The sequence below is a fragment of the Chiroxiphia lanceolata genome, chromosome 2 (assembly GCF_009829145.1).
Source record: "Chiroxiphia lanceolata isolate bChiLan1 chromosome 2, bChiLan1.pri, whole genome shotgun sequence".
NCBI classification, from domain to species: Eukaryota; Metazoa; Chordata; class Aves; order Passeriformes; family Pipridae; genus Chiroxiphia; species Chiroxiphia lanceolata.
In genome coordinates, this window is record NC_045638.1 from 103147048 (window position 1) to 103174206 (window position 27159).

Sequence of the window (27159 nt, forward strand, 5' to 3'; positions counted from 1 at the left end):
AGAAGAAGCCAGAACATTACTCCATGAGGGTGTGAAACACAACCTGGGAGCAGGGACTGGAAAATCCCCCAGGATTTGCTCAAGAGATGTTGTCCCAGGTGGATTGGGGGTGAAAACAAATCTCCAGCCTCCCTGGCACACTGGGTGCACTGGGCAGCAGCACTGTTCCAGACTGACCCAGTGACCCGTGGGTGCTGGACAATACAGGAATGGCTCTGATCCCAGCCTATCCCACTAAACTCCAACACAGCCCAGGAGGAGAGGCAGCCAGCAGGAAATAACATGGCAGTGTCACTCCGTACAGGCACTCCCGGCATGTGCACTGGCATTCCTGCTTTTCGCAACATTTACGCACATCCAAGAACACTCAGAGTGATTTTTAAAAACACTTCAACAGTTTATTTTCTTTCTAATCCTTTGCATCATTCATTTTTTTTTCTCCTTCATCCCCCCACCCTTTAAGACCAGATGGATTAGATATAAAAATCAAACAGTTTTATGGGCTTTGGAGAGAAAAATCCTTTGGATTTCACAAGGGTGCATCCACTTTTAGAAAGTTGGCTGCCCTTTCCAATACCATAAAGTGGCTGTTAACCAGGAGTGTTGCATATGGGTGTGAAAACAGGTCAGTTCCAACCCTGCTAAGCTTGCACAAGCCTTTTCCCTATGGTTCAGCTCGCCATACCATGTCGGGATTTATGCAGTCTTTTTGGAATGGCCAGAGCAGAGCAGGAAAATAGCAGGTTGTTTAGGGCAGGATGTGCTGGAGGAGTGAGGAAAAGGGATTTTTCTTTCCCTACCTTCGTTTGTCCTGGTGATCAGCCTAAAGTTTTGTGCTTCTTGCTTGAATTCTTGTTTGCTGATCTTCTTGGTTTGAATCAGATGGAATATTCCTGCAGAGGGGAACACAAGGCATCAGATTCTTGATCTAAGGCTCACATAGGTTTGGATGTTCTGTCCCCTCCTCTGAGCTGCAAAGGGGAAACTGCCTGCCCTGGATGCCCTGGGGTCCTGGTTCGGTGCAGGACCTGCTAGAGAAGCCTAGTGGGAGTTTGGGAATGAAACCAAGGCTGGCCAAGGTCAGGAGAGGTCTCATTTGAATATTAGATTGAATATTAGGAAGCAACTCTTCCTTGTGAGGGTGGTGAGGCCCTGGCACAGGTTGCCCAGAGAAGCTGGCCCATCCCTAGAAGTGTTCAAGGCCAGGTTGGATGGGGCTTGGAGCAACCTAGTGGAAGGTGTCATTGCCCATGGAAGGGAGGTGGAACTGGATGGGCTTTAAGTCTCTTCCAACCCAAATCATTCCATGATCCTACGGTTCAATGCAAACAGTACTGGTCACTAAATCAGGACACAGCAGGGACACCATGAAGCAGGTGAAAACAGTAGGATTTTGTTGCTCCAGAAAACATCTCGTGCTGGAGAAGTTCTGATCTTCCCCAAAAACCATAAAAGAAATAAAGGTGAGACCAAGATGATGCTGAGATCCCTGTCCCCTCTGCTCTCTCTCGACCACCTATCTCCCCTGACTGCTGAGACCCCTCCATCCTAGGATGCTTTCCTTTCCTGGAAGCAGCCAGGGACCAAAGTTTTCCATCTCTCAGTCACCAGCCCTGAAATTCCTACAGGACAGGAAAAAACACGAGTGACCTCAGCAGAGATTGATATTTCTGGCTGTGCCAGCATCATCCCATTAGTAGAGGTGCCTGACTCAGGCATTTGACCCAAGCAAACCAGAACCTGCTTTTAGCAATGGAAGTGACCTTTCTGTGGGATCAGGGGTTACGATATTCCGAAGCATGACAAACCAGGCAGGTATGCCTGGCATATCCTTCCCCACCTCTCACCCAGGCTCCCAGAGCATCCAGCCTCTTGCTGCCAGCAGATGTGAGAGGCAATGTGGTCCCCCTTATTTGGTTAAGACACTTTCCCTGATTCCCAGCAGCAATTACACATAAAAAGAGTACGTCATGAAAGGGAACCAGCTTGCAATCCATCTAAATGAGATGTTATGGACTGTGGAAAATTAATACAGGAAGTCAAAGACATACAGAGAAATATGTGGGTATTTGGACTATTAATAAGTCCTTTCAGTGGATTGGGAAAAGAAGTCCTACCAGTAACAAAAGAAGATACTGGATGGAGGTAATATAACTGTTAACGACACAAGAAAGGCACAAGTGTTCAATAAATCCTTCTGGTCTATACTTAGAAAGGAGCAAGAGGCTTTGCTTCCAGTCCCCATGGCTGATGAAGCACTTTCCAGCACATTAGTAATGAAGAGGATATTTAAACAAGAGCTAGTAGAGATAAACAACTTTTAATCAACAGACCCAGATAATGCTCCCCCAAGAGCTCTCTCAGAGCTGGCTGAGACCTTTGCCTGCCCTGGGATGACCGTTCCTGATAGATGCCAGGAGGTGGGGAGCAGTGCAGGAATGCAGAGGATGCTCCAGCAGGCACAAGGAGAGCACAAGGCAGCGCAGATAAGAACAGTCCACCCACCAGAGAGACGGTAGGGGATGGAGCTGCGAAAGAGCAATGCCACTTCCTGTCAAGCAGATCCCATCCAACAGGCAGGATCATTCCTTGCAACATTTTGGGTGAGATGAAGGGAGGTGGGGGGGCTGTCAAGCACTTGCCACTTTCCTTGGTGCTTTAAAGGGGATTTATCAGGAAGATGGGGACAGACTTTTTAATAGGGCCTGTAGAGAGAGGACAGTGGGTGATGGTTTTAAACTAAAAAAGGGGAGATTAAAACTAGATAGGAGGAAGACATTTTTTATGGTGAGAGTGGTGAGGCCCCCAGCACAGCTTGTCCAGAGAAGCTGTGGCTGCCACATCCCTGGAAGTGTTTCAGATCAGGTTGGATGGGGAGAAACCTGGCCTAGTGGAAGGTGTCCCTGCCCATGGCAGGGCGTTGGAACAGGATGATCTTTAAGGTCCCTTCCAACACAAACCAGTTTATGATTCAATAATTCTATACTTTAGGTGTTGCCTCAGGATCCAAATAGAAGTAGAGCAAGATCCAAGTACAGTAGAGTACAAGGAATTAATTAATGGAGCAGCTCATTCTTCCTAATTTTGGAGAGACAGGCTTTTCTGCAGTGCCTTCCTTCCCATCCTGAAATGGGTGGACATACCATTATTCTCTCTGCTGGCTACGTGGGAATCCAGCATTACCAGTACTTAACGCTGGGCTGGGGCGTGAAGCAAGTTTGGTTCAAGAAACTGGCCTCAAAACTTTCTAAATCATCTGCAAAACAAAGCCTTGGTGGGTGGCTGGAGGTGGCAGCCTGGGTGCACATGGGATTATGAGACCCATCCTAGCAGGACACAACCTTTGGCCAGAGACCCACACCCTGGTTTGGGCTCTGCATTTCAAGAAAGACACATAGAGTCCAAAGCAGAGCTATGGGAAGGACCAAAGGACTGGAAATTTCCAAAATCAAGGAAAGACTGAAAATATCCAAGTTCTTAAACCATATAAGAGAGGGCAGAGATGGGAGCTGATGCCATCTTCAGAGGAAAGGACTGTGCTCTTCACATCTGCAGTGGAGAGGATGAGAAGGTACAAGCTTGAGCGACACACTGGGAAAAGTCTTCCCTTAGGAAGGAGTTTGTGGCTCTGGAAGAAAGTAGGTGGGCTGTAGAGTCTCCATGTCAAGAGAAAACACCAGAAAAGCATGGGGATGGCTGGTGTGAACCCTGCAGGTCTCCTCCAGCCCAGATGTGAGGGAATACGAGCATGGTGAAACCCCAGGGATGGCTGGAGGTCCCAGAGCTGTCAGTTTTCAGGATAGAAAGGAGTGTTTTGATCACTGTCTAATCAACAGCCTGGCAGGATAAATGTGGGAAAGGGGTCCATGGACGGACCACACCTCCAATCCAGGTATAGGGCAGGAATCAACAGCAGAGCCTCCAAACTACGCTGGTCCCTCTCTGATCCTGCCTGTTCCTTTGTTGTCCTCTCTCCCCATGATAACTCCTGCTCAAAAACACTGGAAAGTCACTTTTCAAAGCTCCTGGTGGTTTTCAGACCCCTAAAAACATGGGGGAGCCCCTACTGCAGCTCTTCTGGAGGCTGGTCATGCACCACTAGCCAGCTGGGTAAGATTTTTGGCTGGGTTTTGGCACTGGTTTCTCCTCTCAGCTCCTGCTTCATGGAGAAAATCCTCCCAGGACAGAAATAGAGAAGGCCATATAGGGATCACAAGCCCATACAAAGGCAGATGGACGAGGTCCAGATGTGACTTGCAGCCTCTTTACTCCACACATGCTGCACTGTTGGTAGAGCAGATGGACCATGCAGAGGTGGAATCCATATGTGACTCTTTCCCAATAACAACACTTCGCTCTGCCAAGCAAAAGAGCTGTGTTGGCCTCGGGGACAAGGGCCTTCCCTGTCCCCAGCTGGCAGAGCTCGGGAGCTCCATGCAGGCATGAAGCTTTTGGCCTCAGAAGGTACCAAGAAGGTTTGGGTGGCAACTTCTGCCAAGGAGTGAGGAGAGGAAACAGTGGGGCCCAGACAGTGTGGGCTCAGAGCTGTCCTCTAGCTACAAGGTGCCATTGTGAAGGAGAAGAGGGGGAGGACGGAGAGAGGGGCACCATCGAGGATGGAGAATGGCAGGGGGAGGCTGGAAACATGGTGGCAACCAGGGGTCCATCTCTGAGGTTATTTTCTCTGGCTACTATCCATGCGCGCCCACCCTTTGTGGCCGGGAAGAGCCTGGCTGAGGTCTCCCTAGGGAGTGAGGTGACACATGACCATAAGCAAGAGACCAGAACATTTGCCTACACATGTCCAGAACACATGGACTGAGGGCCATTGTATTCATAGGAAAGGTACAACCAACCTCAAATGCTCAAGTTTTTTGGATAGAGAACGTCCAACAGAAACTCAGGGTTGGGGCACCACGATGCTTTTCTGGACCCAAGAGAAACTCAACACAAATATCTACTGGACCAGGAGTCCCTGGGATCCTCTGGTCCATAACAGTGTTGCAAAGCTGAAGGTATGGGGAGAGAGCAAGAGACAGTGTATTTGCCATGCTTTGACCTCTGGAGGACACACCAACAGGAGCATCCAAATCCACCCATCTGAAAAGTAGCCTGGGGACAATTCATTCCCCCTTCAGAAGCTATGGGTGGACTAGGGTTAAAAAAAAGAGCAAAAGCAAAAACATGGAGTGCCAGAACAATCTTTTGTTTGTTTGTTTTCCATGTGCATTTGGCATGAAAACAGGGAGGTTTAGGGGAACAGCCCCATGGCCCTTGCCTTGTTTGCTCACATGCTGTGCCTCCGGACAGTGTTGCAGCTTGTGGTGGGGCCAAAAGTGTTTTCTAGCCCCTGGTCTGCATAGAACTGCAGGAAAAGAGGATGAAATGAGGGAGCCAGAAGAGCCACCCTGCTGTCAGCAGGTTTTGATTCACCCCACAGGGGCTGGAGCACTGCTAGAAAAGCCTGAAAAATCGACCAAAGCTTGGAAAGCTTCAGGTTTCCACATACTTCTTGCACTCCTGGCTAGTTTTGTTATGGTACTCACCTTTAATCAGCTTCCAGTTGTAGATTTCCACCTCCTCCGTCAGCTCCTTCTCGATGGCCATTGTCCTGAGGATCTCCTTGGAGTTCTCTGAGCGTGGTGGCACAAACATGTACACCAGGACACGGCTGGGGTTCTTGCCACACCGGGTGGTGACTATTTCATCTGTGGGTTTGACTCTAGTTTCTGGGCAAACACAAGGACAGAATTCATGAAATCAGGGCAGGAAGGAGCCTGGAGGAGCTGCCTCAGCACTCGGGCCATGGAAAAGGCATCTAGTTGGGTTTGGTGCCATTGGACACAGCTGTGTCTCTGAATAGGACCTTGATCTGATCCCCAGCACTGGCAGCAAAGGGAGATGATAGTAGAGGACTTGTGGACCTGCTCATCCTGATGTTTTCCATTCCCTCTGACTCAGGCAGCAGGGCAGGGGATTTTCAGCACCTCGATCTCACCACAGGGACCTTGGTGCCACCATCACCACAAAGCCCAGGTTGGATTCCCTATTTCCTATCTCACTCCCACTGCTGTCCTGGAGGAGGAACATCAGGGAAGCAAAGGGATGAGCCAGCAGTGTAGGATCCAGAGCTGTTGCTGGGCTGCCTGGGCAGCATGCCCAGCTCAGCACCATCCCCAGCACTCTCCCCATGTGGGGTGCCACCCACACCGGGGCCCTACGTGACTTCTGCAACATCCTCGGTAAAGGAGAGCTGCTAACATTTCACTTTTTTTTTTTTTTTAATGTATCTGGAGTAATTAAGAATCCCCCATGGTTTTGGAAGGAGATTTATTGCCTTTGGTTGTGAGCCTTGGAAGGCAGAGGAGCCCAGCCCTGCTGAATTTAGCCTTGTTCTCCCAGCCATTTTGGACGCTGAAACTTTTTACGCTACTCGAAAGAAAGTTGGGCTATAAATAGATGCATGGGCTATATTTTAGTTAGACAGTTATTTCAGGCCTGATTCTGCTCCCCCCTCAGGCTTTCTGAGGTGGTCCTGAGCTCCTTTTCTCCAAGAGGGGATGGAAATCCCAGTTTAAAGGGATAAGCACCAGGAATATAAGCGTTCAGCTCTGCAGGCTCAGCATGAGGCGAAAGGGGACAACCACAGCCCAGCACCCTCATCCTTTCCACCACAGGGTCAGGGTGCAGGAAAACCTCTGCCCCAGACCATTAAACTTCACCTGCTCCAGGGCATTCATAGAATCATGGAGCTGCTAAAGTTGCAAAAGACCTCTAACATCATGGAGTCCTTGATTAAAGCCCCACCTTCAAGACAAGGAAGGAACCCCGTGTTCAACAGGCATTTAACAGCTTTGGAGCTTCACTCTGGAGCCACTCAATGGCCCAACAGTGTTGGAAAGGAGAAGCAAGGACATGGGTCAAGGTCACTAGTTCTGCCCACAGCAGCTGTGATGACCTCCCCGTCCAAACAATGCATGGCCACAATCCTGGGATCAGCATCCCTTTAGCAAGCAGAAATCACCCAGTGTTTCTCTCCAAACTACTGGATACAAAGGAGGAAGGGGAGAACAGTTGCAGAAACTACCTGGAGAAAGAAGATGGGCAAAACCTCTGTGCAGTGAAGGAAAGGGCAAGGATGTAAATTGGCTGAGCAATGTGTGTGTGTGTGTGTGTGTGTGTGTGTGTGTGTGTGTGTGTGTGTGTGTGATCACTGTCTGGGAGAACTGGAAAGCAAGAACAAAATCATTTTGCCTGCATCAGGGTGTTTAACTGGAAATAAAAAGAATACTGAACAGCAGACAAGAGATCCAAGCAGGGAAAGTTGTCGACTTGAAAGCAGAGAGACCCACAATAATGGGAATGCAAGAATGGAAGGGCTCTGCTCAGTCATCACATCCCATTCCCACTAGGCACCACATCATAAATCCTGCTCATAAACATATCAGAAACCTTATTAAAATAAGCTGAGCTTCTGCCCTTTGCTCCCCCATGGAGGCCATCCCAGAACCTCCCTGCCCAAAGGCTGGAAAACCTTGAAAATCGCAGCTCAAATTATTTTGCAGCCTGTTTGCCCCAGTTCCAAAATGTGGCGGTGCCCCTTGGTTGTTCTCCCTGGTGAGACCCTTCCACAAAGCCCCCTTGAAGACATTCATCAGAGGAGATCACAGAGAACCTGCTAGACCTCCAGCCAGGCTCAAAGACACTCAAAGTCTCCGGAGGGAAGCAGTGGGTGATCCGTCAGCTGAACATCTCCCGGTAAGTGAAAGTACAGACAGGTATAACCTGGAAAACATTCTCCAGTGGGAACAGGAGGAGATCTCACGCCCTGCCACATCTTTGCCAGGTCTGTGGTTTAAGGAAAACAGTTTTCCAAAGACCAAGGAGCAGCTGAGAGACCCAAAACACACTACACATTAAAAAAGGAAAGAGGTCTTCTCCACCATGGAATCACAGAATCCTTAAGATTGGAAAAGTCCTCTAAGATCATCCAGTCCAACCGTTCCTCCAGCACTGCCAAGGCCACCCATGTTCCCAAGTGCCATATCCACATGGTTGTTAAATCCTTCCACTGATGGGAGCTCCCACCACCAACCTGAGTAGCCTGTGCCAGGGCTGGACACCCTTTTGGGGAAGGAATTTTCCCAATATCCAACCTAAACCTCCCCTGGTACAACTTGAGGTCATTTCCTCTTCTCCTGTTCCTTGTTCCCTGGGAGCAAAGCCTGCCTGTCAAGCAGATGTAGAGCGAGAAGGTCCCCCCTTGAGCCTCCTCTTCTCCAGGCTGAGCCCCCCCCAGCGCCCTCAGCCGCTCCTCATCAGACTTGTGCTCCAGACCCTTTCCCATGTCCCAGCACCAGCCCAGTTCCCCCTGGCACACTCCAGCTGTGTGTCCAACCTCCATTTCCAGGTATGGGGAACTCTCATTCCAAAAAATTGTGAGTACCGGAGATAACCCCATTCCTGGGAAATGTTCTCCTTCTCCTCCTTTCACCAGCATCTCACCTGCCACAATTTAACCCTATGACTTTCTGTCCCACGTGGAGCTCTGGAGAACAGACTATGTGCCCTCTCCCCAGAAAGCACCTTCTGTCTGTCTGAGCATGTCCTTCCTTGAGCGTCTTCCTCCAGACTCCACCCTTCCAACAGATGGAACTTTCTGGGGGTCACTGCAACTTCCTCACCTTGGGAAAGTCCTGCTGCCCTTCAAGACAAGTCAGCCCTTCCATCTGAACTCATCCCATGTGGATTCAAGACACTAGCAATGTGAAACCCTACACATCTATCCCAGGGCTTTAAACCAAGGCAGGGAAGGATCTGGAAGCCAGATGCAGGAGCAGGTGGGATCCCACCTACCTGGACATATTTTACAGCATTTCCCATCTACTTTTTCTGGATAGTCACATGGATATTCCTTGGGGCACGTGATCTTCTGGCAGTCCTGGACGCCGTCCCTGCAAGTGCAGAGGATGCAGGGCAGGAGGCCGTAGAGCCGAAAGACAGGGTGCCACACTTCCCCGTGGGAATAGGTCTTCCCGTTGTAAACACAAGCTGGAGGAGACAGAGAAAAGACCTGCTGGTGCAAATAAATCCTCCTCCTCTTTGCAAACCCAGGGCTTGGTGGAGCTCAACACATTTCACCACCTCACACGTGGGTGGCCCCGCTGCCTCAAGAACAGGATCCGGCAGGGGATTCGGTAGCAGTGGGAACTGGGATATTGCAGGCACCCTGCCCAGGAGGTACCATGGGGCAGAGGGACCGGGCACCAGGAGATGGAGGCTGCTGGGCTTGATCACCCTGGTGTGGGCGGGGGTAAGTGTGGGCAGGACCTCACCTGCCTCCCAACCTCTGTAAGCCCAGGGTCCCTCGGAGGCTGTTGCAGAATGAAGCACAGTGAAGAGTGCCACCTGCTGACTCCATCACAGAAATTTTTGGAGGTCCCAAAATTTCCTCTAGGGCTTCGTCTCCAAGAACTGGAAAGAGCTTTTCCGGAGGCACAATAGTGGAAGAGCCGCCAGGAGGAGCAAGGACCTGTTATTTCCCCTTTGGATCAAGGGGGTTGCCTCCTCGTCTCACTTTCCTACTCTCTCCTCCAGGAGGAACACCTGGGACAGACCCAGCCTGTGGCAGATAGGTGCGAGGAGGAACATGCTGTCCCTCTGTGGCACTGTACTGGAAGGTTCATGTGGAGCCTTCCAGCTAAGCACCTTGCTTCCCAGGTTCCAGATCGCCAAAATGCTCCAAGGACCAATTTCCTTCCAACTTTTTTGGAAAGTGGGAGATTCATGCAGTCAAGAGGCTCTGGGCTCCAGGACTGAGATAGCAGGGGGAGGCTGGCAGTGGAGAAGTGGGAAGTAAGACTTGCTGCTGGAAACCTGCTGCTGAAACAGATTCCCTGGGGAATTCAAAGTTCTGGAGAAGTCACCTCAAGCCACACAGAAACTTCTCAGCCTCTCCATCCCTTACCTTTCTTGTGCTTCTCTTTCAAGACGATCTTCACAGTGGTGCCACCTGCCCCCTTGGGTTTGAAGCTTCTGGGAATGAACTCCAGGGAAGAACTGAGAACAGTGGACACAGTGGCTCCAGGTGGCTTCCTGCCCATCACCTCTCCCAAGCACTGGTCTTGCGAGTGCCTCTGTGAGCAGTCAGAGAAAAGGAGGGGGCTCAGATCCAGGCAGTTGAGTTGTTCTCACTCCAAAGCATGCTGGAGAAAGCCATGCAGTGTCCTGCTTGCCTTCCATCAGGAGTGGAAGGTCCATAGACCACAGGGATAAGCAATGACCCAGAAGCCATAGAATCACAGAATCATTTATGGAAAATCTCTCCAAGATCATTGAGTCCAACCATTCCCCCAGCACTGCCAAGGCTGCCACTGGCCCATATCCCCAAGTGCCACATCCACATGGCTATTAAATCCCTCCAGGAATGAGGACTCCACCACTGCCATGGGAAGCCTGTGTCAAGTCCGGACAACCCTTTCAGGGAAGAAATTTCCCCAGTATACAACCTGAATTTCCTCTGGTACACTTTGAGGCCATTTCTTCTCATCCTGTCCCTTGTTCCCTGGGAGCAGAGGCTGCCTCCCACCTGGCTCCACCCTCCTTGTCAGGGAGTTGTATAGAGCTAGAAGTTCCCCCTGAGCCTCCTTTTCTCCAGGCTGAGCCCCCCTGTCTCCCTCAGCTGCTCCTGGTGCTCCAGACCCTTTCCCATCTTGCTGCTGCCACTGCCCAAGGAGCACTGAGTAGTTGGAGTCAAGGCCCCACACTGGTATCCTCCTTAAGCTATGAGTGGGTCACCTTCATTGGGACAGCAGCTTTCTCTCCCCATGCTCAACCCAAAGCCCTCAGAGAAGTATGTGAGGTCCTACATCCCTGACACAGGCAGGGAAATGGGCTGGTTTTTCCTAGATACCCGCTGGGAAACTGAGGACTGGCATCTGTGCGACCCAAACAGGATAAGAAAGGTAAGAATGGGCCATATCCTGCTCTCCCACCTGGTGTGGGGCTGCCATCCAGCAGGACTGAAATCCCAGGAACATGCCAGGAACATCCCAGGCTTCCAAGAGCAAAGTTCTAGGATGAGACACGCAGCACAAAGGGTCCCCTTGTGCCTATTTTGGAGGTTTTATAGCTAGTGGAGCAGTAGGGAGAAGGGCAGAGCCAAGAGCTAAGTAACCTAATCCCACAGACCTGGCTCTGAAATGTCACTATGAAGGAATCTCAGCAAACAAGGAGGAGAACTGTCCAAGATTTTTAGTTCCCAAAGGCCTTTTGCTCTTCCAAAGACATAAGAGGTCCTAGACTCAGAATAATTTAGGTTGGAAAAGATCTTTAAGGTCATTGAGTCCAACCCTTAACCTGGCTCTGCCAAGTCTGCCACTAAACCATGTCCTCAAGATGCTTCAGATGAAGAGAAGAGCCTTTCCCTGGTGGTCTGAGGTCTCACCTGTGCTGATATCCCTCACCTAGACTCAATTCCAAGACATGATTCCCCTGCAAACCAGGTGTCCATGGTTCTGCTGTCCAAGGACTGGAGTGCCCTCCAAGAGCTGCTGGGGGTCATTTCTTTGTAGAAGACAATGGCCAAGGGCATTCTTTGAGCTGTTTAATTGCAGTGTGCCAGAAGCAATAATCTGAGTTTTAAAATGCAAATATCACGTACAACACCTCTGTTTAACTGCAGGGGTTCCTCCTCTGTGGACTTCTCATAGGAGCCATCTGCAAGGGAAAAACATTGTCCTGTGAGATGCTGGGTGAAGATTTGTTTTCTCTTTGGCTGGAGGCAGCTCTCCTGTGGATGCTGGCCCACCTGGGAGATCTGGAAAGAGGGGAACTTTGGGACATGCAATTCATATTATGCAAAGCAAATGGAGCCACACCCCAAAAAACATTTTATCCCACTATTAACAACAGCTCAGCTCCAGGAAGCTGTAGCTTCTGAAGTTAGGTGGTATGAAAATACCCCAGAGGTAGAGTAAGATGTGATGAAGAATGATTAAAAATAAATCCAAAGACATTTCTCACTGAGTCAGTGACATGTCCCAGCTGCACCAAAGAAAACCAGGAGAGAGGAACACAAATGGCAGAAGGGGAGAGTCTGGAGGAGGTACCTGGAAGAAGTCATTCTGTGACCATGGCCAGGAGGCCACCATGGCCTTCCAGCTTCATAAATATCTCTTGTATTAAAGAGTCATTTTATGTTGTGACTTCACCGTCAGCAGGGTGTGAACCTGCCCATCGTCTCTCGGATCTGTCTCATCTGGAGACATGGAGCTTAACTCTCTCCTCCCTCTCCCAGGTGTGAGACAGGGGAACCAGCAGCAAATTCAAGAGCTTGTCCCTCAGAGAGAGCTGTGAGAGTGAAACTCAGCCACACTGTACCGGGGTGGAAAGAGGGGTTTTCCCTGACTGTCCTGCAAACTTCCCTGGAGCAACAGAAGAATGCACCACCTTTACATAGTCCGTTCTGCATCCTGTTGGGTGAGTGGCCTGGAGGACTTCCCTCCACACAGGTCCCATCTCTTGCACAATGCACCAGTGGCAGGGCAAGGAGTTCAGCCCTTCCAGTTTTTGGGCTGCAGGAAGGCAAATCACAACTCAGTGAGGGAGGGGAAATGTGCAAGGAAAAACCTGACCCCCCGTGTTTTGTTCCCTGGTACAACCAAGAAATAGGAAGTGGCCTGATTTATGGTACAGGCTTCCAAAATCCTGCTAAAGTGGCTTGGAATGGCTCCTACTGTCAGGTGGCAACCAACTGGAGTATCCCACCCTCACCCCCAGCCTCATTACCTTTGCAGACCTGGCAGCAGGAGTCCGTCACAGTTAATGGAGAGGAACACAACAGCGTTGGGCAGGTCACCAAGCCGCAGTAAATCTGGCCTTCCTAGGATGGTAAGAAGAAAAAGAAATCATTGTCAGCATTATAAAGGTTGTATGTCCCCTGTGTTGGGATACCAGCACTTCAAATTGCAGATCCATCATAAATCATTAGGGAGAAATTCCTCCCTGTGAGGGTGGTGAGGCCCTGGCACAGGTTGCCCAGAGAAGCTGTGGCTGCCCCACCCCTGGAGGCCAGGTTGGATGGGGTTTGGAGCAACCTGGTCTAGTGGAAGGTGTCCCTGCCATGGTAGTGGGATGGGATTAGATGAGCTTCAAATCCCTTCCAAACTAAACCATCTTGTGATTCTGTGATTCCATGATCAAAAGGTCCCTGATAGTCCATCTTCAAACCTCACCAATGATTAGTGCTACCAGACCTGAAAAAGCCATGATACACCTTCAAACTCTGCATAACAACCCCCTGATGTGAAGGGCTACAAGAAGATTTTCTCTGACATCTCCCAGGAAAAGGACCTGAAGGAGACAGCTGGAAATGGGAAGCCTGATGCCAAACCCAGACGCAGGTCCATGCCAAAGCTTTGCCCTCCCTCTGCCTGGGGTTACTTAATAACACCAGAGCCAAGCACACAGACACAGCTGTGAATGGACATTCAGGTATAGACCTTCTTCCACTGGCTAGGTGGTTGGTTTGGAAACTTCATTCCTGCAGTGAGTCAAACTGAAAACCACAGGTCAAGACCAGTCTTGACCTTAGTACATCTCAGTCCCACTTCAGGCAGACGATTTGCACTGCAGGACTAAGTTTTCGCTGTTTTGCAGAAGGGTAAAAAAGGGATGTTCAGCAGCCAGAGCTCAACAGCAAGGTCCTCTTCTTCATACAGCAATTTTCTCTGGGGTGTCCACAAGCTCCCACTCAACCAAAACCAAGAGGTCAGCCAAGGATATCCTTAGAAAACCAAACCAGAGCAGCTTCTTCTCTCACTAGGAAGCCAAACTGCTGCACAAGGAACATGAGGAGCATGAGGAAAATTTGGTAAATGACAGGATTTGATGGAGGTCACAGCAAACCAAACCCTGCTCTCTTCTTCATGGAGTCCAGACCTGCCTCTTCCTTCTTTCTCCTTCTGACCAGCAGCTCACAGCAATGACCTGCCTTGGGCAAATATCATAAAAATCAGGATTTATCCCAGAGGCTCCAGTCTCGGGGAGGTTTTTAAAGAGGGTTAGACCAGCTGTTCCCGCAGCTGTTCCAGCAGCTGACAACACACACAGCCCAGAGACCCCTCCACAGCCAGCCTTTTATTTTCCTCCTCGTATCCAAGGCATTATCCTACTGAATAAACAGAGCCCGAGTGACAGCCGAGAGGGATGTAGAACTCCACAGGCTCCTGAGGATGAGATGGGAAAGCAGGGCAAGGTGGGTACGTAGAGTTGGATCCAAGGGTTCCTTCATGGTGTTTCCCACCATCCATCTGGGATCCCTAAGAGAGGAACCAGCCTCAAAAACTGTATAATTTCTACATCTGACCTATTCCTCTCGCCACCAAGCTCTGAGGTGTGCACAAGCCCCGGAGGCTCAGACCAGATATTCCAGTATCACAGGTACTTTACTACCAAGCATTAACTGGTGTAACCCCTGTGTGTCTGCTCCTGGTATGAGAGAGGGAGGTGGTTTGGGCTCTCCTGCCTCTTTATTCTTTCCTGGCCAAACTTGGTCCAATTATTTGCAACTCATGGAGCTGTGGAGGTTGGACCCATCCAAGGGCTCTGAATGATGGGTGGTGAAAGCCACACCTGCAACTCACTTTCTTTTTCATGGCAGAGGCAGCAGCCAGTGTGAGCAGTTCTTCACAGTGTCCAAGTCCAGTGTCAGCACTTCCAATCCCCCTTCCTCACTCTATCTCAAGGAGGAGGAGCTGCTCCATTTATCTCCTGACACTCAGCTCCTGGCACTCCACACACCTTCCCGTCACTGCTGACCTCATGCCTCCTGAGAAGGTGTCAGAACTTGGCTTTTGATGGATTTTCACAGGATCCCAACCCCTGGGAGAGGGCTGGGTAGAACAGAGCCAAGCCTTGTCTCAGAGCATTGCTGGAGGCTCATGGAGAAGGAACATCCCAACAGAGTTAGCAATTGGGGGTGGATGATCACTGAGATGCACACTGAGGACACCCTGAGGGCACACTGTGGCTACCGTCACAGCCCTCAGGTAGGACAATCAGGACCAATCAGGGAAGAAGGGAATACAATGGTCCTGCCAAAGGTCATTGGAAGTGAGCATGAAAAGGAGCTGCTTCCTGCAAATGCTTTTGTAGACATCCTGAAAAGCACGTGCACAGCCCTCCTGCGGAGCACATCTCTGCTGGCCCAGAGGGCTGGTGAACACTGCAGGAGACTCTAGAGGAGCCCAGCTCCTGGTGCTCAAGCACATCTCAGCCCTGGGTTCAGCTTCCACTTAACCCAAGCAAGGGGGATGAAGATCCGATTGCCATCCTACTGCCTTCTCCGACTGCCCACCACTCCTGTGTCTCTGCTGTCATCTCTGGGGGGAGCTCCAGCCATGCAGGGCAGGAACAAGAGGCAGCTGGAGGCCCTTTGAAACTGAGGCACCTAGCAGTGGTTGGGAGCCAAAAAATCCCTTCTGGAGCTCAGCAAAATCCCAGCAGCTCAACAGCAGGGTCAATATTCCGTGGAGAGATTTGGTTTAGATAGTGGAAAGAAATTCTTCCCTGTGAGGGGGGTCAGGCCCTGGCACAGGTTGCCCAGAGAAGCTGTGGCTGCCCGATTCCTGAAAATGTTCACAACCAGGTTGGACAGGGCTTGGAGTAACGTGGTCTAGTGGAAGGTGTCCTTGCCCATGGCAGGGGGTTGGAATGGAGAAAGCTTTAAAGTCCCTTCCAATCTAAGCCTTTCAACAAAACTATGGATCCCAAGAACCTCTGAATCCCAAGCGCTGGCACCTCATGTCCACATTGCCTTGCAGGCACATTGAACTCCCCTAGGTTCCCTGGGGGCCTAGCATCCCAGCTGGATGCTGTCGGACACTGGCCCAGAGCACTGAGATGCTTGATGGGGACAGAGCTGTCCACCCCAAAAAGCTCCAACGGGGCCCACCCCAAACGGACCCATGTGGTCTCCGACAAATCTCTCCTCTGCACTGATAACCTGATCCTGATGATAAACCACCATGGGCTGGTACCACCAGGTCTTCATGTTTTTGACCTTGTGGGACAGTGTTCAGGAGCAGAGCCCAAGCCCTCCCCACCTCCCGTGGGCTCTGGAGTGGCTTACGGAGCAGCTGCACTGCACACACTGGTTGGGCTGGCGGCTGGGGAACAGCTCACTGGTGGTGAACATCTCCCCTTGCTGGTAGGTCGTCCCATTGTACTGGCAGGACTTGACAGGCGCTCGGAGGCCAGAAGGGGAATGTGGCTCTGGAAAAGAACAAAGAATGGAGCAGGATGAGAGCCAGCCCTGCCTGGACCTGATGGGTGTGGATGCTCTGCAGATTCCCCATGAGCCCAACCCGAAGGGACAGGAGCCCTTTATACGCCACAGTTCTCATGGAGAAGTGGCCAGGGTTGGTTGGGAATTATGATCCTAGAAGCTTTTGGAGAATGGGGTGCCCTGGCTGCACTGAGCTCAGCACAAAGGTAAAATCCGGAAGTCTGACCTCTGACAAAATTCTTGATTTTTTCCCTCCCCTGGTTATAATGATCTTCACATTCAGATGGAGTCACATAAAAAGGGCTTCACCCATGGGTAATGGCTAAAATTAGCCATGGTAATTAGCTAAAAATTAAATTTAGGGTTTATTTTTTTCCTAGTTTTTCTTCCTAATTTCTCAAATCACTGACGGTTTCTGACTGGCTTTGCCACACTCAGGTAGGAAAAGTTTTGGGGCTAAATCGTGAGGTGATCTGTAGGGGGTGAGAATGAACAGATTGAGGTAAACTGAGTAGTAGAGAGTTAGGGAAAATTTGAAGGTCAAAGTTTGAGGTAAAGTGTAAGGGACAAGGAATATTTGGAGGAAAAATCTGAGGGGACAAAATGACACCTCAGGCATAAAATGTGAGTTAATCTGTAGGAGAGAGAAAGAAGATTTAAGGTAAAAATTACATAATCAGTAGTGGACAGGTAGTGAAAACTATGGAGTGAAATCATAGTAATCTACAGGGAGAGAATGAACATATTGAGGTAAACTGAGGCCATCAGTAGTGGACAGGTAGGGAAAATTTTGGGCAAAAAACTTGAGATGATCTCCAGTGTAGATAATAAAGTTGTTAAAAATCTTCCTTTTTTCTTTTTTTTTATCCAAGACATTTTACTGGCAAGTGATCAGAATAAAGCGCCAGTTTTTGGGTTGTCCCTGAAGTGTGAAATAACATTTTGTCCCTACAAAGCTCTCAGGATGGGGGTGAGAAAGTGGACTGGCAGAGAGCCCTTTTCCATCAAAAATTACATTTTTGGACGGAAAAAGCATCATGAGCAGCCTGAGCTGTCATGACTCCGTGAGCAGGATCAGATCCAGCATCGCTGCCTTGCCACAGGTGTGAGCAGTTGAGGGACCACTCTGCAGGACCACGGCCACCTTGTCCCCTGCTCCCTGAGGGATGTCCACCTACCAAGACACCTTGGGCAGCACTGCTGGGGGTCCGTGACGGGGTTGGCACCTGCAGAGCTGGGCACTGGATCCGGTAGCACCTGATGTTGGTGTTCTGGGGAGAGACAAAGATGGTTCGTTTAAGCCCACAGGGAACATTTGGTTCGTGTTCACCCCTGCAAGAGGAGGGAGATATTGGGTGGTGGCCACATTATCACAACAGATTGTGCACAAATCCAGCCAGCTCATGGTCCATCATCAGCAAAGACCGCTCATGGTCCAAGAGTAGCCCTGAGCCACTTCCACTCACAGCCCACCAACACTACTGAGACAGAATCAAGGAATCACAGACTGGTTTGGGTTAAGAGAGACCTTAAAGATCATCCTATTCTGTACCATGCCATGGCAGGGACACCTTCCACTAGACCATATTGCTCCAAGCCCTGTCCAACATGGCCTTGAACACTTCCAGGGATGGGGCAGTCACAGCTTCTCTGGGCAATCTGTGTCAGGGCCTCACCACCCTCACAGGGAAGAATTACTTCCTAAAATCTAATCTAAATCTCTCTTCTTCTGGTTTAAAATCATTGCCTTAGTCCTATCACTATCTGCCCATGTAAAAAATCCCTCTCTATCTTTTTGCAAGCTCCCTTGAAATACCAAAAGGTCTCCCCACAGTCAGTGGCAACTCCCTCACAAGGTCAACCCAACACAACCAGGGGGATGGGACAGCTTTTTCAAAAGGGGAGAAATTAATCTGATGTTGTTACGGGGCTGGAAAGGGCTTCTCAGGTCAAATTAGACACTCAGGTCAAACAAGGTGCCAAAGCAAAGCCCCAGCTCAGGAGTGTCCCCATCACCTCCCATGGCCCCTCACAGGGGACGTGCCTCAGAGCAGCTGCAGCGGATGCAGTACATCAGCCCCTGGGGCTCCAGGTAGGGGTGCCAGCTCTCCCCTGGGCTGTACTTCTTGCCGTTGAAGTCACAGAACGTATCCAGCCCTGAAAGTCAACCAGGAGAAGCCACATGAGAAAAAGAGATGGTCCTCATGAGAGGTCCCCTCCCACTGCGATGAGAGCAGCAAGGACAGCTGTGTGCCTTCATGCTGCTCCCTGTGAGTAGCTGATGGCCACATCCCACCCACCAAATCCCAGATGGAATACACTACCCCAAAATTTTTTTTTGGTAATGATTTGGTGGGGGGGGTTATACTGGGACACGCGTGATCCAAATGGCAACTCCTCCAAGCAAGCTGGACTCCCTTTGCAAGCAAGGAACAAAATGGGTGGTTTGGAGGCAAGAAAATTGAGATTTCACTCTTAAATAGGTCAGTAGAAATGCTCACTGGAAGATGGGCAGGTGATGCTATGGGACGGAATTTCTCCCAGGGAGTGGTGACAGAGATAGAAGAGCCTGAATTTAGGGGACATTTTCACCGTTGCACAACAACAACAACAACAACGACAACTAGAAGAAGAAAGAAAAAAGAAAGACAATTTGGGTGGAAACACATTCTGGAGGAAAACCTGTTGCTCCCTCTAAGAACTTCAGCTCATTCTCTTCAGGATCCCTGGACAAGCACTATCACCATGCCAGCAGCCAAACACCATCCCTAAGGAGCAGACTGGGCTGGCTTGTCCCATCCCCTTAGCTTTACCTGGCTTGGTGCAGCACTGGCCAGGCTTTTCATTTATGGGCCTGTCCATGGGAACAGCAAATCCACCTCATCCATTTTTTGCCCCCAAAAGCATAAACACATGTGGGTTTTTTTCTTCTATTATCCTTAGAAGAGCCAGTTTCCAGCTGTGCTCCTGAACAGGAAGGGTCTGTCCCAGAAATAATCCAGACCTGGCTACGCTGGCATGTATTTAACCTCACCACGGCACAGGGAGAGCAATTAGATGGTGCCCAGCACAAGTGGTGAAGGAGGTTACCCCTCTCTCCCTGTATTTTAGCAGTTCCCTATCAACCCACTCCATCTCCAAGTCCTTGGTCACACGCCAACCCTTTGACAGGACCGGGTCCGCCTGCAGCAGGAGCCTGTGGGACAAACCATGGCCAGAATCACCACCAAAACCCCAGGACTTTGGCCAAAAAATCCAAATCAGTCATCATTAATGTTCACGTCCACAAACATCACCTGGTCCTGCAGGACCAAGCTCCAACCCACAGGAATCTAGATCCTGTAACAGCCCTGATGGCTTCCCCCACTCTCCTGTGACGTGTCCCCAAGCCCTGACCAGGCAGAGGGTCACACCAGGACTTGAGTTGTTTCATGACTAAGCACACACCTGCCTGATGTGGTTTTAGTGATTTAAGTGCTCACAGCCCCACTGGAAACTGAAGGTGATTTAAAAAGTTTATATCATTGAGGGGATTTGAGGTAGTTTGGGGCAATGACGTTGCTCAAAGGCAGTGGAGACATTTATGCTCCCTGAAGCTTTTATGGGTCTTTAAAACCTTACAGCACCCTGGGGATGTGGGAGAGGGCTGTTTTTCAAGGCATAGTGCCCAGCTCCATGAACTCGATGTTTACCCTGCCAGGCTGCTGGGAGGGCTCCTTGATGACAGCAGAGGGTCCCCAGAATGATCCCAATGCTGTTCACCACCTCAAAGATGCTAAAAGCCATCCTGTGCTCTGCTTGTCACCTGGGGCCCAGCAGTGGTTTGGAAAGCCCAGCTGGTGTTGTCCCACCTTGCCAAAGCTGGAGATGTCACCTGCTTAATGGATTTCTCCCATCAACCAGACAAAGCTCATCCAAATACGCTTGGGGTGGGTTGCAGTCCCTCCTCCAGCTCCTGACCATCCTCAGGATGAACCCAAGCAATGCTCTACCATGGCCAGACTCTCTGGCCAGCAGGAAGGGCAGCCCTATAGGTCTGTGATGATCCCTATGGGTCTCTGCCAGCAGCCCTGAGCTCCTCGTTGGTGGCTTTAAGCATTTGATTCTCCAAGCTGTACCTTCACAGGAGCTGTCCAGACCTTGTGGTCCAAACACAGTAGTGTGGGGCCAGCATTGCATCTGCAGAGATGGAGATTTGCAATAATTTGGAGTGCATGTCATCAGAGGGACAGGCAGAGGTATTTTCCTTCCTTTTCCCTACTCAGAACTTTACATCATCCACATATCTTGCTCCAAACCCCTTGACAAGCCGGCAAACCCCTACTCCTGGACACGCAGGACACGAGCTTACAGCATACTACACAAAACTGGTGAGCATGCAGCTGGAAATACAGAAACCCAAGAGAGAGAGGAAAAAAAAATCCACAAAAATAGTTTTGCAAAAGGGTGAGAAAATGACTTCATTTTTCCCTGCTTGCAGCATCTTCATGAATTACACTGAGAGTGAAGAAATCGAGTTGCCTCCACGTGCGGTGGCCCCGCTTTGCTTTGCAGTCTCTCCTGCCAGTTGGCTGCTCTGTGCAAACATTTAATCACCAGTGGAGCCCTGGTTTGGGTCCAGCCCTCGAAAGCAGCCTGATTCATGTCTGCAAAGGGGCTGCTGGTAAAATTAAAGCCGACTGGCAGCACTGGGCAGCAGGAGACACTTGTCAGCATTTGGCAGCTATTTGGCAAAAGCCACTGGCAATTTTGGGTAAAAGCAAGCTGGGGATGGATGGATGGATGGATGGATGGATGGATGGATGGACAGATGGATGGATGGAAGGAAGGAAGGAGGAGGCTTAAGACCTGGAGGCTCTGGATCGTTTTTTCCCATGCCAGGCTAATAATTTCATTTTCAGAGTTCAAACTTTGGATATCCTCCCAATTCACTTGGAGTGAAAAGCCATTTGTGGCAGTGAATTGCTCCCATTGCTGTTCAGAGTCATTTTATTTATTGAGTCTTCAGCAAGAGCATGCTCAGAAAAGTCATGTGGGTTTACTCCTCATTTCCAGAGAGGGCTCGATAGCTGTGGAGTGCTTTGCAGCACCAAAAATCCAGGTGAAGCCATGAAAATCTTGTTTTCCTTATCAAGAACCTGTCCAGTCTGGTCCATACCACCTTGGAGACACAATCAGAGCTTGCTGACTGCAAACTAGAAGCTCCATGCTTAGAAGTAGCCCTATGAGACCTGGAAGCAGAAGCAGAGGGTGAAAAGGGGCAAGTTCCCCACTGCAAAAACCACCGAGAGCAGGTGCCATCTAACCAGTTTCTTCTCAAATACAAGAAGCCCCAGTACAAGATCCTGGTCTTCAGATTTCCATTATGGGTTCTACAGACCAGAAAAAAAAACCCTGAAAGGCCGTGACAATGATTCCTCTGCTGCCCAGCAGCAAGACCTGTGGCCTCATGCCCAGAGGGAGGGTGGGAGGTGCTCTGGAGAGTGACTCCTCCACGGGGCAGCTGCTCCGCCTTGCCCACCCCAAAGGGCTCTGCTAGGGACATCCTGAAGGAGGGAGGTTCTCCCTTCCTTCCCATCCAACAGCTGCTTTCTGCCGTGGTTCCAGTGCTTTCTTGATTGGGGACCACCTGGTTACATCCAAATCATGGAATACCCCAGCCACTGGCCTGGTCCTGCTCATGTCCATACTTACCTGCTGGAGCCACCTCAGCCCTGCTGTCTCCAGGCATTTGGCAAAGCCCAAGTTGGCACCAGCCAAGACCCATAGCAGAGTCTGGACACCCTTGGGAAATGCTTGAGGCTATACCCAGGCCCTGGTTTGCTTTGGTTATCGTTAATTGAAATTAATTAGCCTTAATTGCATCCTGGATGGTAAGGAGGAATGTAATATGAGATGGGAAGTACAATGGGAAGAGGCAAGATAGGGCTGTTAAGAAAAAAAAGGGTGATCTCTGGTCATGGCAGAGACAAGAAAAAGCAACCAGCTTGGGAAAAGCCTGGAAGATTTAGGATATGTATTGTGGGAAGCTTTCCAGCCACTAGGAGATTGAAACCCCACAAAAGGCTGTCACAGAAGGTCTAAGACAGTCTGAATCCACTGGAGCACCTTCACAAGATGCTTTAGAGACACCAATCCAGGGTGACAGAGTGAATGGTGAGGAGAAACCCATCCTGTGCTGCATCCAGTAACTGCTGACATCTCTCACACCATGAGAACAGAATGTTTTTTCAAGATGTATCTCAACAGCTTCATACATCAGCCACCAGTGAGATACCAACCCACATCTTCTTGACCTGCTCTAGACCCAGTGAGAATCCATGAAATGAGGGGAGATGAGCAAGATCTCACAACCTCCTTGTTGGACCATCAAATTGGCCAGTGTTGATCAGAACACTCCCAGATAAAGAATCACAGAATCACAGAGTGGTTTGGGTTGGAAGGAACCTCAAAGATCATCTGGTTCCAAACCCCTGCCACGGACAGGGACACCTTCCACTAGAATTTGACCACATCTCCTAACCTTGGCTCCAGACAAGCTGGGTCTCTGTCAGTCAGTCCTGACTAACATTGGAACTCCTCTATGCTCCAGGACACTGGGAGTCTCCAGAGGTGAGTCCCTGCTGCAGGCTAGAGAGCAGCTGATGCACCTGAAAGACCTCAAAGCATGGAAAATGCTCATCCCAGTTTGCTCATCCAGTACAGGAAGCCTCCACCAGTCCCGTGCCTCAGTTGCCCAAGCAGGGACCTTCACTCCAGGTGCCAAGCTGGTTCCACAAGGACGTTATTGAAACACTTCACAGGGCTTCTCCTTTTTCATCCCATGGCTGGGGCAGGGATGGGAGGGGGCATTCCTACATCCCAGATGGCACCCCTGGAGCTCTATCCGATCAGGGAAGGTCTGAACCGGGCTCGCAGCCCAGCAGCTCTTTTGGAGGTCACACACCTGCCAGTCAGCACCGTGCCAGCCGGGGGGGGGGGGGAAGTTTATGCAAACCAGTTTGCAAGTTTTAAGAGCGGCCATAAATAAAGTGTAAAAGGCACTGTCTGGTACACAGAGTCCAGGCGCTCCTCTGACAGCCCTGTATTTATGAAGGGCTTAAAATGCAACTTAGCTGAGAGGGGACTGGTTAAAACACACTAGGCCCTTGACATGTGGCATCCCAGAGACTCCGCTCACATCTCTAGATCGCTTCTCACACACTCGCCTCACTCAGTTCTGGGTTGGGAATACCTACTCAGGACTTTGGAAGCCTGGAAAACTCTGTAGGTCCAAAAAATGCAGCCTCATGAAGCATCTTTGAGCTCCCCAGGGTGGAGAACCCAAGCAAAGTCCCACACCTAGAGAATCCCCATGGGCTCTGGAGCAGCAGACGGAGCCCAAATTCCCAAGAGAATGTTCAGTTGTCTAGAGCAGGTTGTGCAGCCCTCACATCCCCCTTTCCATGGTAGTGGTAGCATTTGCTTTTCATCCTGGTCCTTCCCACCTTGGACCACCCAGTCCCTCAGCACTTGTAGGACAGAGGGATCCCATGAACCCCCTTTTCTCCAGCACATTAAAAAGAAATGAAACAGCAACTTCCAAGCTCCTGGGAAAAACCACTGCCCCGTGCTCTCCAGAGATGCTGGTGTTTAAATGCCTCCAGCCAAAATATGGTTGCGTTCAACTATTGCCCCTGAATTACTCAGAAAGCAGCACATTTGGCCCAGTAACCTGTGCCTCTGATAGTTTTTTTTCATCTGGGAGCACAAATCCCCTAAAATAGCCTCTTTCTGTGGGCAAATTCTTCTTTTCTGACTTGCCTTCAAGCCTGAGCATTTCTGCTTCTCACCTATTTTTAGCCACGACACTGTAAGTCCCTTGACTGATGAGCCTGCTCATAATTAGTTTATTCCTGTCTTCATTCTCCCTGAGCACTCGGCCTTGAGAAAAATCTGAGGCTGTAGAGGTGGATGGTGGACCAAAGACCACAATTTGATTAGGATCTTGTCACCAAAACCACCCTGCCCTCAGCCATGGGGTACCTGGTGCCTGTGCCTTGCAGGAAAGCAAAAGTGCTGCAGAGCTTGGGAGTGGGTGATCCTGGATCTCCCTGCTCCAGTCCTGCTTCTACCCCAAAGTTCCCAGCTCTTTATTACCATTACAAGTTCTGCAAATGGACCCCAACACTTCCTCCCAAAGCAGACAAACCCTTTCTGCCCCCACTCATCATGATTTATGCACAATTTAGAGGCTCTGCTACCACCAGTAGGTATCTCCAAAGAATGAAAACATCACGTAATACCTGTTTCATCTTTGGAAGATGTCTCCATCCTCCTCCTAATCTGGGTACCACAACAGCCCTGGCAGGGGCAGGGAGTCAGACCCACATCCCTTGTGCAAGAAACAGATGCTGTCGTCTGGGTCTGGTGGCTTCGATGAGCCCAGGAAAGCAAAAGCGCCAAATTCATCCAGATTTTGCTCTCCAGGACTCTGCACAGCCCCATCCATGCCCCTGCCTTCCCTCCCTTCCCCCTCCCCCCCCCCTTCCCGCCGGGATGAGCAATCCAGTGCTCACAGCGCTCCAGGAGGACGCTTATTTGCCTAATGCACTGCTGGCAGCGGGCAGGTTGTAAATCACCCTGACACAGCCACCGACTGACTCCGCTGGGATTCCGGGAGATTAAAAGGGAGAATAAATGTAGGGACACAAGTCCTGCTCCACTTTGCTCTCAGCTTCAGTGGCTTTGCGATGTTGCGGGAGTGCTCAGCACCCACTGGTGGGGTCCCAGTGCTTTGCCCAAGCCAAACCCACCTCCTGGCCCCAGTTAAAGCTCCAGTACCCTCCAAGCTCCTAAACAGCTCCGGCCAAGTCCTTCCAGCTTTTTTGTACAAGTGCTGAACCTCCCTTCCCTTCCCCATCCCAAACTTTTGTCTGCCCCACTCAGCCAGGTGGGAGCAGGAGTGAGAGAGAACAAGGGATGGATATGGACATGGACAAGGGATGGACATGGAGATGGACAAGGGATGGACCTGGAGAAAAGCCCCCAGCTTTGTTTTTGGGGAGGTAATTTCCCCAAATTGCCCCTGTCTTCATCCACTCTCGGAGGGGAGATGCACCCGTGGAGGGTGGGATCTGGGTAGGGGAAGGGCTGCAAAACAACCCCCTGCCCTGCAACATTTCTAGCCCATGGAAGGGGGGGTCCCAGCACTTCAGCACATCCCTGCCAGCCCACGGAGCCCCCCAGCCGCCTCATCAGCACGCAGGGGTGTGTTCGGCGCTATACAACCCCTCAAAGCAGCTGGGGACAGCAGCAGGTAGAGGGGGACACAGCCATGTCCTCAACAGTGCCGGATGGAAAACCTGGGACATCCCCACCATGGAGGTCCATCCAGTGCTGGATGGAAAACCTGGGGCATCCCCGACATGGAAGTCCATCCAACACCTGCCATGGTCTGGAGCCTCCCCCTGTCCCCAGCCATGCCCGCAAAGCACCCCTACACCTTCTTGGAGACTGAAGAAACGGGGAAACTGAGGCACGGCGGGACGCGGAGCAGCCAGGAGGGGAGAGGGGGACACTTACGAGCCCGGGCTCGACTCTCGGAGGCGAAGAGGAGCAACAGGCACCGGAGGAGGAAGACGAAGGGACCCTCCCCGGGAAGCATCGCAGCCCGGCGATCGGCGTCGGTCCCGGTGCCGAGGTGCGCTGCCCGATATCCCGATGCTGCTCCCAGTGCGATGCGCGGTGATGTCTCGGTATCTGTGCCGGGGGCTTTGCTCTCACGGTCGGTGCCCGACGGTGCCGAGGTCTCGATGCCGGTGTGCGACGCTCGGAGGTACCGAGATGCCGGTGCCGGGGCTGTCGGAGCCGGGAGTGTTGTGGTGCCGATGGCAGGAGTGTGGGTGCCCGGGTGTGCCGAGATATCGGTGTTCGGGACTATCGGTGCCCGGGGGTGCCGGTCCCAGGGGATATCGATGCCGGGGGTGCTGCGGTGCCGGTGTCGCGGTGTCGGGGGTGCCGGTTCCTGGGGCTGTCCGTTCCCGGAGGTGCCGCGGTGCCGGTGCCGGTGTCCGGGGTTGCCGGTGGTGCCGGTGCCCGTGCCCGGCGGGGCTCGTCTCGCTCCGATCAAAGGCGCCTCCTTTAGGGAGAGCCGAGTTTGTTTGTTGGTATTAAAGGCGGAGATAGGGTGGGGGGATCCGCAGGGTGGGTTCTGTGTTGTTTGGGTTTTATTGGTCTTTTTTTTTTTTTTAATAAATTATTATTATATTCCCACTTTTTTGGGGGGTGTTTTAGGAAATTCCTCGGCGGCGGGAGGGCGGAGGGAGAGCGGGCGGGGAGTAGTGCGGGAGCCGCAGGGTTAACCCCTACCTCCCTGCAGCCCGGCCGGGGAGCTGGAAGGACCCGTTGGGCTGGACCCCGTCCTGGGGAGCTACGAGCCAAGAGGTGACGCTAATGGGATAAATCACCCCCCACACACACACAAGGGGCTGCGCTTCTTCTCCCTGTCAAACCCACCTGGACACTCGGTTCTGAGATGCTCGAACGCCCCCGGGAGAGGTTTAAAACCCCCACGCGGGGTTTGAGCCCGTGCAGACGCATCTGCCCCACCCCGGGCACAGCCCTGAGCATCCCACGCTCCGAATGAGGCAAAGCCTAAATCCGAGGTGCAGTATTCCTTTCCAGGGTTCTGCTTCACCACCGAGGTCCCCCAGTGCCATGAATCCCTTCCCAGTAAAACCCAGTTCCCTTTCTAGTGCCATGGACGAGCTCCTTCTCTCCTGGGGCAGCAGAGGCAGCGCACAAGGGGCAGAGGTTTCAGCGAGACAAAGCAGTCGAGATCTCTCCCCACCAGCTGTTTGACATTCCTCCGGCTGCATAAAGCCGCTTAA

The 27159-nt window shown here is 51.1% G+C and overlaps 1 protein-coding gene across 1 annotated transcript in view; it reads right to left on the bottom strand.

Moving 5' to 3' along the window:
• The window catches only part of CHRDL2 (chordin like 2), a 28145-nt gene extending 1276 nt beyond the window's left edge, over positions 1-26869 (bottom strand). Inside the window, 12 exon segments of the mRNA XM_032679286.1 lie at positions 801-893; positions 5547-5729; positions 8857-9051; positions 9968-10136; positions 11663-11718; positions 12790-12883; positions 16133-16275; positions 17467-17514; positions 17517-17559; positions 18333-18445; positions 25853-26408; positions 26786-26869. Coding sequence (XP_032535177.1) covers positions 801-893; positions 5547-5729; positions 8857-9051; positions 9968-10136; positions 11663-11718; positions 12790-12883; positions 16133-16275; positions 17467-17514; positions 17517-17559; positions 18333-18445; positions 25853-26408; positions 26786-26869 — 1777 coding nt within the window.
• Between the last annotated feature and the right edge of the window lie 290 nt (positions 26870-27159).